The 12236-nt window shown below is 35.7% G+C and overlaps 1 protein-coding gene across 2 annotated transcripts; it reads left to right on the plus strand.

Moving 5' to 3' along the window:
• The first annotated feature begins 89 nt into the window (after positions 1-89).
• Positions 90-12002, plus strand: LOC115960381 (DNA mismatch repair protein MSH3). 2 transcript variants are annotated; one of them, XM_031079256.1, is made up of 13 exons: positions 90-1181; positions 4140-4331; positions 4691-4855; positions 5680-5778; positions 5867-6118; positions 6867-7121; positions 7245-7376; positions 7899-8159; positions 8511-8582; positions 9691-9840; positions 10389-10871; positions 11156-11475; positions 11661-12002. In XM_031079256.1, exons 1-13 carry the CDS (start codon positions 192-194, stop codon positions 11662-11664), a joined length of 3375 nt encoding a protein of 1124 aa, XP_030935116.1. In that variant the 5' UTR covers positions 90-191; the 3' UTR covers positions 11665-12002. The 2 variants fall into 2 exon arrangements, with proteins under 2 accessions (XP_030935116.1, XP_030935115.1); XM_031079255.1 differs by lacking the exon at positions 11661-12002 and having other exon boundaries at positions 11156-11485.
• The last annotated feature ends 234 nt before the right edge of the window (positions 12003-12236 follow it).

Below are 12236 nucleotides of genomic sequence, written 5' to 3' on the forward strand. Positions count from 1 at the left end.
ACATTTCCTTTAAAAATTTAAAATAATACACAAAAATAACTTCTTCTTTTTCTTTGTAAGTTTTTTGTCTTTTTGATACGTGGAATCCATTTCAGAGTCCAGAGAACAAAAGCGCGCCAAATCATCAAACCCTTCCTTTATAATTTGCTCTCACTTCCTCCTCCTCCTCCACCACCACCACCACCACCATAATGGGCAAGCAAAAACAACAAGTGATCTCTCGTTTCTTTGCTCCCAAATCCAAAACCCCATTAAACCCTTCCACTTCTTCTCCTTCCTCTTCTTCAAACCCAGAGGCAGAGCCCTCTCTCCGAAACCCACCAACCCCACCTCCCAAAATCTCAGCCACAGTAACTTTCTCACCCTCCAAACGCCGCCGTAGTTCCCAACTCTCCTCCCCAAATCCCAAACCTTCAAAACTCCCCAAACTCTCCCCTCACACCCAAAACCCCATTCCCAACCCCAACCCTTCCCTTCACCAAAAATTCCTAGACAAACTTCTAGAGCCTTCTCCAACCCCTTTGGAACAAACCCCAAAAACCCAATCTTCCTGCAAAACCAAATACACCCCATTGGAGCAACAAGTTGTGGACCTAAAGAACAGGTACCCAGATGTTCTTTTGATGGTAGAAGTTGGTTACAGGTACAGGTTTTTCGGCCAGGATGCTGAAATTGCTGCCAGGGTGTTGGGGATTTATGCACATTTGGATCGCAATTTCATGACTGCAAGCGTGCCAACTTTTCGATTAAATGTCCATGTGAGGAGGCTTGTGAGTGCTGGGTATAAGGTTGGGGTGGTTAAGCAGACTGAGACTGCGGCTATTAAGGCGCACGGGGAGAACCGGGCGGGACCCTTTTGCCGGGGATTATCAGCATTGTACACGAAGGCCACGCTGGAGGCGGCCGAGGATCTGGGGGGGGAGGAGGAGGGGTGTAGGGGAGAGAGTAATTATTTGGTGTGTGTCGCGGAGAAGAGTGTGCTGGAAAAGAATATGGAGTGTGGATTGGAGAGTGGGTTTGATGTGAAAATTGGAATGGTGGCTCTGGAGATATCGACTGGGGACGTTGTTTATGCAGAATTCAATGATAATTTTATGAGGAGTGGGCTTGAAGCTGTGGTTTTGAGCTTGTTGCCAGCCGAGTTGCTTCTTGGGGAGCCGCTCTCTAAGCAAACAGAGAAGGTAGCTTTGGTAGTTATGAATCTTATGATTATAAGAGTGTGTTATAGAAGAATTGAAACATATTTGACTCATGTTCGAGAAATGTACAGTATTGGGTTTTTGCTAATATTAGTTAGAGGCTTCATATATCTTATTAGGGCATTTTAATATCAGTTATTTGTCTATAAATAATGTGATTTCTCATTTTTGTTACGAGGCTTGTTTATGTGTCAATGTGTGCTGCATTTGAATTTCAGCAGAAAGTTTTGTGATCATCTAGTTTTTTTTTATTTTTCTTTTATTTTTGTGATAAATCAAAAAAATTACTATCGTAATTGTTTGACAAACTCTGAAATAGAGTTGGTGGGCTTGTGTACATGTACTTTACTCATTATAGCATTTATCCATATGAAATATACCATGACAATCAACTCACATTTTAGTTTGAGATTAATGGTAGGTTGTATTTGTTTTATGAGGAGTGAGGACATTATAAAATCATGACCATTTCTTTAGGTTCCTTTTGGGAAAGTAGCTAGAATTCATGCTCCAACAGACTGCAACAAGGTCATTGTTCTACAGCATTTGCAAGAAACATTTAGATTTTAATAAATTATGTGCAGATTTTTATGATCATGAGTTCATTAGAAATAAATTTGAATAAATCAACAATGAATTCAGGTAATCTCAAACAACGTTTCTTTTTATGAGATGTTTATTGTAGGTAACAATTTCATCTATAAAAAATTCCTACCTAATCTATTAGAAAGGGCTGTCAGTGCAGAAAATTCTTGATTCAGTAACCTGGTAAAAATCTGTCCTGTATCCTCAGATTCTTTACCCCTGTATAATGGAGTAATACTATTTCATTAAAGAAGTTTCTAGCACATGGTTTAAGTAGATAGAAACTGTATTTCACTATTCGTGCATGTAATGAATTTCCCAACAACTTATCTGTCTATATGTCAAAATTTGCCTGTTTCATTTTTTGCATTACTGCCCCTTCGTGTTTTAACATAGCTTCAGGAACTATAGATTTCATTAGATGTGTCATTTTCTTCTCTCCCCCTCCCTTCTCCCTAGTTCTCTGATTAACTCACCTACTGCAGAAAGCAAGTTTAACTAGCAAATCCTTGCCCCTCATCTTGCCAAATTGCTTTCGTTCCTGAACCCATCTACGTTGACAAATCAAACTCATATGGTGTTCTGTTAAAATTCAGGTCTGTATGAACATTTCAAATAGTTAGTTAATCGTTATGTTCCTCTTGTCTAATCCCAGCCCTTCATGAACCTTATTTTTTGTTTTCCTAGTTGATAACAAGTGGTATGAGTTGGATCATGATCTGATGTTGGAGGAGGAGGATGTATATGGACTAGAGAAAGAATGAGTTTATGGGTTATGTGGTATGTGCCCATTGGGTGATGCCTAGGAGAATAACTGATGTACTTTATGGTGGATGAATTGGTTTGGTAAGCATGGTAGCTCACTTATTTGGAAGGCAGTCCCTCTTTACTTAATGTGGACAATTTGGAGGAAAAGGAAAAATTGTACTTTTCATGGTGTGGAGCTCTTTGTTGTTGAACTGAATTCAACATTTTTGGGGCTGTTTAAGTGGTATGTGTTATGTTGAACAGTTAATTGATTTTCTTTATTTTTGACTGTCATTATTGAATTTTGTAGTTTTTTGGTAAGCTTTGTGTACACATCCTATGTACACCCCTCTATTGTAAAAAAATTTCTTATTAAAAGAAAAGGTATAGTTTTAATGGTTATTTATTGGAGCTTATAATAGGAATTTTGATGTTTTTGATAGGTTGATGTCTGAAAGTGGCTTAATAAATTTTTTTTGGGAGTAAATTGATTACTTAATTGTTGTGGGAACTGGTTTCATGATTCTAAGTGTGTGTTCTACTATATTACTTCTCAGAATCACCTTTTTAAACAAATTGAAAAGGTATTTTTAGCTTAAACCAACATCTGTGAGCATTTAAAGGATTTTTTTTTTTTGGGATAAATTATTAAACTTTGTCACTATTAAATATATACTTTTACCATATACTTTTCTTAGCCTTCTGTTCTATTTTGGTTTGCATTGATATCGACTCTATATGGTGTTTCCCAATCAATAAAACCCATTTTCATATGCATTAACTTTCCTATTCCTTTTCTTTATTTTGATTGATAAGTTAAACACACATCTTGTGGGTCTTGAACCCACAACCTCACCCTTCCACCTAGCACTTGCAAGTGGAGGAAGTGCCAATTGAGCTATAGCTCATTGGCAGGTTCCTTTTCTTTTTTTCATAAGCTAAATTTGAAGAAGCCGGCCCCAAAGATTTGGGACTAAGGCTTTCATGTTGTTGTTCTTGTATATTTTGAAGACTTTTTTTTAAGGATTAATTTAATTAATTCTGATTAAAAATGATTTTATTTTTTTGGGGGTGGGGAGGGGGATGGTTTGAGTAAGCTTGTAAATGCTACCAAATCAAGAAGCACAATAGTTTTGCAGAATTCAAAAGCTCTGAGTAATATTTTCTTTTTGGTTATTTGAACGTCCAAATACTTATCTAGAAGGTAGGCATGTGCTTGTAAGTAGCTACTTCAAAATCCCAGGCTTTAGAAGAATATGTTCATAATTTTAATTCAGAGTCCCTCATAAAATGAAGAGAGAGTTTGTAGTATTTCAATGGTTATTACTATTTTGACTTATCAAAAAATGGTTATTACTATTTGGGAAATGAATTTTGCTGTTGCTTCTTTTAAGAAGGGGTGGTCCAAAACATCCTTTTCCTCCAACGAAGCTTTATGTTATTTAATAATGGTTAACATGCTCTTTATATCCAATTATTGATGTATCTGTCATAAAGACATAAGGTCACTATTACTAACATCATTTACAAGATAAATAAGTTTAATGTGATTGTTTTAATATTGTTTATCTTCCCAAGCTTGCCTAATATCATGGCACTTTTTGTTAGTTGTTACTTGCTTATGCCGGACCTGCCTCAAATGTCCGTGTTGAGCATGCCTCGCTAGAGTGCTTTAAAGATGGTGGTGCACTTGCCGAAGTGATGTCTTTATATGAGAACATGAGTGAATATAATCCAGCAGATAATCCAAAACAAAGCACAGAAGTTATAGAGCAGGGAAGCCATCGTTTCGCAATTGAGGTATGGTATTTTTAACATCTTTTCTTCATGCAGCAAGCTATGTGAACCTTTGGGCATGAATTGCACTCTTTAACTGGTAGCTACCCAAGCTTAAGCAGATCTTGTGATAGTTAACCTTTAGACTTTTATTCTTAGGGGTTAGTTAAATTATGAGTGGTCTATCTGCTGCAAAATATTCTAATTTCTTCCACTGTTATAAATAAAATGTGATTATATTTTCATTTTCTGCCTTTGTAAGGCTACTGTTTGTATTTGGATGCTAACTTATCAATTTTAAATAGTTATGTACTTATTTATTGTTGCTTTGGCACTTCTTATCATATTTCACTTTTTTACACCATATTATTTTGGTTTTAAAGGGAATTATGAATATGCCAGATTTGGTCGTCCAAGCATTGGCCTTATCTATTCGTCATCTAAAACAGTTTGGTTTTGAAAGAATTTTGTGTCTAGGAGCTTCATTTAGGCCCTTCTCAAGCAATGTAGAGATGACCCTCTCAGCGAATACACTTCAACAGCTGGAGGTAATTTTCTGTTTTTATTATTCTGAATAGTTTGCATGGATATTTGTAAAAAAAAAAAAAAAAAAAAAAAAAAAATAGTATGTTGATCTTTTAAACTGCCAATAGTGCTTTAGCCAGTATCATTTTTGGCTCCTCTGCTACCAACTGCCTGGCAGGAATTCTCAACAAAGGTTGATCTTAGGGTGAGGGGGCCAGTGGAAATCTTCTCACTCTGATGCTGAATTACCAGCATTGATGTTTTTGTAACTTTTTTGTCATGTCCTGCATGGGTGGGTTGGCAGCAGCAATTCTTGGTTGTCTCTCCAATGTAGGATCACTTATACCTAGTTGGAAGAGTAAGGAACTTCCTTACCAAAATTGCAAGGAATTTTAAATATTTAATGGTTCATTTTGATGGAAGTATTTGAAAAGAAGAATGTGGATTTAAGTTTTTAGTTTAAATGTCTTGAATAAAGAATGAAAAGTACATTTTTTTAATTGATGAAATCATGGATGGATTTAAACCTTATTAATATGTGGATTTGAAATGATATTAGTGTAGGATGTTGTTTCAAATTCATAACTGAAGTGTTTTTGTTTGTGCAAAATCTTCAAAGCTCAAATCCATCATGTGTTGTTAAAATCCATATCAAGAAATTTATACTACTTAATTTTTTTTTTTTCAAATCCATTGCTTTTAAATCCTCAAATCCAAACACAACTTTTTATTGGCATAATATATACATTATGCATGTTATATTTTCTGGAAGTTTGAACAGCTTCTTTTAATTGATTTTTCTTTATTAGGAACATTAACGATAGATGGCTGTTTCCATTGTCTGTAGGTTTTGAAGAATAACAGTGATGGGTCTGAGTCTGGCTCCTTGCTGCAGTCTTTGAATCGTACTCTTACTATATTTGGTTCAAGGCTTCTCAGGCAATGGGTATAAGATGGATGCGATTTTGATGTGTTTGGGTTGCAGTTTATCTCTTTCTTTCTCTAGTATTTGAGAGTTCCATTGCATGATACAGGTAACTCATCCTCTATGTGATAGAAACATGATTTCTGCTCGTCTGGATGCTGTTTCTGAGATTTCAGAATCCATGGGGTCTTCAAGAGCTTCACAAAATATTGGAGGGCTAGATGGGGAAGATTCTGATATAACAATTGTACAACCTGAGTTTAGTTATATACTTTCTTCAGTTCTGACAAATTTAGGAAGGTCACCTGATATTCAACGTGGAATAACAAGAATCTTCCATCGGACTGCCACCCCATCTGAGGTAATAAATCACTCATCCTTTGGACCGCTATTGTGTATTCATATATATATATATAGACACACACACACACACACACACACACACACCATTTATATGTTGTCTTCCTGGTCAATGCTTCTAACATTTATGCCTTAAAAGTGCATGTTCTCACCCTCACCCCAACCCAAAACCCATATAAAGTTGTTACTTCTATTTTATATCTTACATGCCTTTCTCTCCTCATCTCCCTTCCTAAAAAAAAGAGGAAAAGTTTTCTGTAGCACAGCTGCATGGACATATGCTTCTTTAGGTAGGACAGCCACATGATTTGCCTCCCTATCAATTTAATAAAGGAATATCTCCATCTAATACTGTTGAATGCTAGCTTTCTAATCAACTTTAGAAGCATTTACTTATGTGTGGTCCCTACAGTGATCTAACCAGGGTCTATTTCTAATTAAGGTCAAAGTTTGGTGTTGAAAAGGATCATAAATGGATAGTTGAATGAACTAGTACTGTTGTTCTCTTTTGTGATCTTCTGTGAGGAAGGTGTTTTTTGTCAGTTCAGACTGTCATAATGGTCTACAATGCTGGGATCTCTTACATTGAAATCTTATTATATGTCAAAGAAGCAAGAAGCCCTTCAGCAAAAATACAAACTTTTTATCAGATAATTACTAATTGATTGTTGGACAGTTGTAGCCAGTTTGGCATCTCCCCCCCCCCCCCAGCGGGTATAGCATACTGACAGGAATTATTGGATGTTAAGTTCATTGCAGTTATTCAAGCTATTTTATATGCTGGAAAACAACTTCAGCAACTTCACATTGAAGATGAGGACAACAGCAATAATATGAGAGCAAAGACAGTGCACTCCGGGCTGTTGAGAAAGTTGATTTTGACTGCATCATCATCCAGTGTAATTGGCAATGCTGCGAAACTGTTGTCTACTCTTAACAAAGAAGCAGCTGATGAAAATGATCTGCAAAATTTAATTATCATATCTAATGGCCAATTTCCTGAGGTTTGTTATTACAAAGGGTTTCATCCTCTTAATTAATTCTCTCTCTCTCCCTCTCTCTCTCTCTGCTTTATCTTGCCTTATTCATGATCTCTATGCCCTCTTGGTATGGCTTATTATGCATAGGTTGCTAGAGCTCGGAAAGAGGTTCAATTGGCAAAGGAGAAATTGGATTCTCTGATTGATTTGTATCGCAAAAGGCTTGGAATGCGCAAGTTGGAATTTGTTAGTGTGTCTGGAACAACACATTTGATAGAGGTAGTTGAGTTGAAATTCAGCTGGAAACATTTCATATAAATAATTCCTTATTCAAGTTAGATTTCAATTTTTTCTTTTTAATTTAAGATTCCACCCATCTAGTTACTCCTTGGTTCCTAATTTGTACTTTGAGTGCCATTTTCTTTTCTTTTGACCGGTTTGTTGTGCTTTTAGGGCTAAGTTTTAACTCTTAAACTAAGTTACAACACATTCCATGTATGTTGGTCTTAACTACAACTATTGGAATAGTTACATAATGTTCTGTGAATGGTTAAGTTATATGAAACTGACAGTAGCTTTTATTTTTTATTTTATTTTTTTAAAGTTCAAACTTTTGTGACCTGAAATATTTTTACATTATTGTCTTTCTGTTATTCATATATCTATTGGTTATCCATTGTTTTTCGTTTAGTTCCTTTGTCTTTATTTTTCACAGATATGCGTGGCCTTAACTTTTGGTTATTTCCCTTGTAAAAATATAGCTTGAGTTGGTATACCTGACTTGGTTTGTCTTTGCTGCAGTTGCCCTTAGATCTAAAGGTGCCTTTGAGTTGGGTTAAAATAAATAGTACCAAAAAAACGGTTCGCTATCACCCACCTGAAGTATTGACTGCATTAGAGCAGTTATCCCTGGAAAAAGAGAAGCTAAATGTTGCCTCTAAAGCTGCTTGGGATAGCTTTCTAAAGGAATTCAGTAAATATTATGCCGAGTTCCAAGCAGCTGTTCAAGCACTGGCTACTTTGGATTGTCTGCATTCACTTGCCATTCTTTGCAGAAATAAGGTATACACCTGGAGTAATAATTACCCTCTGTTCCAAAATTAGTCAACATATCCATTTTGGGATGTTCTAGAATTCTTGTTTACTGTCAAAATATCGAGAAAATAGGTCCTGCATTTCCCCACATAACCCTTATCCATTTATCACATATATAATTTCACTTTTCAATGTATAAAAGTAAGGGTAACATTGAGAAGCCCATAATGATGAGTTGGTGGAAAAGTATTTAGTATTTCTTAAAATTTATGTCTTAAGTGTAAACTCAGGGACTGGGGGAGTAAAATTTTCCACTATATCTGCAACTTAAAATTGATTTTAGATTGTTGTGTAATCCTCTCAATTAATCTGTTGCAGAATTATGTTCGTCCAGATTTTGTCTATGATGATGAACCTGTTCAGATTCATATCCATGCTGGTCGGCACCCGGTATGTGTTTAAAACTGATTCAATTTTTATAGAGTCAGGTATCTTATAAACTTTACGTAAAATCTGTTGAACTGATACTATTGTATAAATGATAATATATTTTTATTCACTCAAGGTATTGTGATCTTTGAACTACATTCTAGTATAAATTCGCTGAGTCTTATTCAACTTGTTTGATGACAGTCTCTCTATCTAATCTTGGGGCTCTGGGTATTACTGGGATACAATAATGAGTTTTGTTGAGAAATTTCTCTCTATTTGATGTGTGAGTAGAATTGGGATTTCAAAATATGGATCATCTTTTAGATTCTATTCAAAGAGAGACATTAGTGCTACTTATCAAAAAAAAGAGAAACATTAATGCTGTTGATATTCCAACTCTCTAAAGATGTATATGTAGGAGAAATGGCGATACTTATTATATTGATGAAATGTTTATTCTTGTCAAAATTAAGTTTAATGAAAATTTGATATTTCTAGCCATGGTTCTCATTTTCTTCTGGGGGAAAGTAGCTCGTGAAGATGGGGTTGATTGTTCCAACTCTTCCATTCTAGTTTATATGAGTCAAGCTAATGCTTTGGAAAGTGATTTTTCTTCAATATTTAAGCATAATTATTAACAAGTCCTGACTCTCTCTCTCTCTCTCTCTAAACTGGGGGAGACACAGTGAGCTATTATGTTTCGTGGTTCCTGGTTTCTGCCTACCTTCTGGGTGGCAAGCTGAACTTGCCCTCCGGGACCTGTGATTTAGGGAGATAGGGGTGAGGGTGGGGGTGAATTTTATTTGGTGGTTGTAGTTAGTAGTTTATGTTGACATAGCTAGTTACCTTTAGCAAATAATTGGATGAATCAATTGTCTGATAGAATATAGCTAGCTTGTACCCTTTGGTTTGTACTGGTTCTCAGATAAATCATAGTTTCATCAATATTGTTGAATTGCAAATAATATGACATAATATATGCAAGCAAAGTTATTATTATTATTATTTTTGATTGGGGTGGGGGGGTTGGTTTTGTAAGTCAAGTTTTATGTCACTGATTTGTTAAGGAAAGGCCATTTTCTTATAAGTCATGGCCTCATGTTTACTGCCTGCTACTTTTGAGCAGGTTTTGGATACTACATTACAAGACAATTTTGTTCCAAATGACACAAATTTGCATGCTGACAGAGAGTATTGCCAAATTGTTACTGGACCCAACATGGGTGGAAAGAGTTGCTATATTCGCCAAGTTGCTCTCATTGCTATCATGGCTCAGGTAAAATTAAAGCTCCAACTGCTATACCTAGTTTTAAGAATTGGGTGTCATTTTTTTCTTTAAAAAAAAGGATTGACCGTAAAACACTGTGAACATATCATATTACTTAACATTCCTTGAAAATTCTTGCATGGTATCTTTTAATTATTTTCATCTAAACAAGTGGGAGGTAAATGTCTGGTCCTCTTGTTTTCGCCTTCATGTCTCCAAAGTTGCACGTTCTGGAATAAATTTTCCACTTGGATTTCAAAAGTCATTGTAAATTTTGGATTGTTAAACTCGTACTCCATACATTTATATAATGTAATTCTTTATTGTTAGTAAGAAGGCCAAGTATCTGAGAACAATGCAATTGGTTTGGGTGTTTCAATGTCAAGCAGAGTACTTTTTATTGGTCATTTTGTTTATCTCTCTATTTATTTAATTATGTTCTGTAATAAGATTCTCCAAAAAAAAAAAAAAAGTTCTGTAATAAGATTTTGTTTGAATTCTCTTCAGCTAGTGTTGAATGCTAAATATTTTAAGGAAATTTGCTCTGGTCACTCTAGGTTGGTTCCTTTGTACCTGCATCATCAGCAAAACTCCATGTGTTAGATGGTATCTACACCCGAATGGGTGCTTCTGACAGTATCCAACAAGGTAGAAGCACCTTTCTTGAAGAGTTAAGTGAGGCTTCACATATAATCCATAATTGCACAGCACGTTCGTTGGTTATCATTGATGAACTTGGAAGAGGCACGAGTACGCATGATGGTGTAGCTATTGCTTATGCTACATTGCATTATCTACTAGAGCAGAAAAGATGCATGGTCCTCTTCGTCACCCACTACCCCAAAATTGCTGATATTAGAACTGAATTTCCAGGCTCTGTGGGGGCGTACTATGTGTCATATCTGACCTCACATAAAGATATTAAAGATACGGATATGGTTGACTCAACAACAGATCATGAAGATGTTATTTACCTATATAAGCTAGTGACTGGTGTTTCAGAGAGAAGTTTTGGATTTAAAGTTGCTCAGCTTGCACAGGTAACTTGAAATCTCTCTTTGGCTCTGTTTATCCACGTTTTCTGTTGTGATAAATACTATATATTATCCCCTATGAAACGACTTGTATTAAACTAGATTTCTACTGGAAATCAGTAAATCACCTATACATGGTAAACGACAATGTGATCTTAAAATTTGGATTTTACAAAAAAAGAGAGAAAAAAAAAATATATATATCTTGGTTGAGTTGTAATTCTTTTTTACTTTTACACAATGAGGGTGGGCAATTTTACAGTTGATGTTAATTGGACACTGTTTTGCAGCTACCTTCTTCATGTGTTAGTCGAGCCACTGTCATGGCTTCCAGGTTGGAAGTGCTGGAAAGCTGCAGGACAGGAAATAGATTGGAAAATAAGCGGTTGCTAGAGAAACTGCTGATTGATAATGAACAAAAATCACAAGAGAACATGTTGGAAACTCCTGTGTGCTTCCATCAAGGAGGGGCAGGGGATTTAGAAGACATATATAATGCTTACAAGGAATTTTTTCTGAACTTGAAAGCCGGCATATCTGATGATGACCTTGCAAGAAGCTTCCAGTTTTTAAACCATGCTCGAAGCATTGCAAAGGATTTAATAAGCAGGTTTAAATGAAATTACTTGGCTCTCTCTCTCTCTCTTTCTCTCTCTCTCCTTGAATAGATAGGAATTTGTGCTCTTTTTCGAATTTTCATGCCATGATTGACTAGCTTTGTGTCCTTGCTGTTGGCAATAGTAGTTATTACGGACTTGATGTTACCATTAAATTTTGTGCCTTTTGTTTTCCCAGATAAAAGGACATTCCTGAAAAGTGAGACGGCATGTATAGGAGAGGGGAGCAACATTTATAGCAATTGAGGCTAGTTCAAATGAAGAATTTCTTCAGTTTTGTAGATAATAATTTTGTGTTTAGTACATCATTCCTGCTCTCTCTCTCTCTCTCTCTCTTCTCAATATTTTTAGTCAAATATAGTCTCGTTTTCTATTTATCTGATTACCGCATGTTGTAATTAGCACAAGATTCTCTTATGCACTCTTGCAAGTTGCATCTAGAGAACCTAATTAGTGAATTGAGATGTAAATTATTACTAATATTATCATTATATGAAGATGGTGGGGGTTCTTTTCTCTATTCTTCTGTGGAGTTGGACATCTTTGTACAGTTTCATATGCAATCTATTTTTAATGATAATTTCAATCAAATTTTGGGAGCGAAGAAAAAGAAAAAGTGGTAGAATGTTAGAATCAGTTCATGTTATAGCAATGAGTGTGCATGTGATGAAACCATGTTCTGGGCTTCTTGCATGCTCTATGCCAATGGTTACTCATTAATTTTGACTACATTCATGCCATGCTCCATGTAATC

The sequence above is a fragment of the Quercus lobata genome, chromosome 9, assembly GCF_001633185.2.
Source record: "Quercus lobata isolate SW786 chromosome 9, ValleyOak3.0 Primary Assembly, whole genome shotgun sequence".
NCBI classification, from domain to species: domain Eukaryota; kingdom Viridiplantae; phylum Streptophyta; class Magnoliopsida; order Fagales; family Fagaceae; genus Quercus; species Quercus lobata.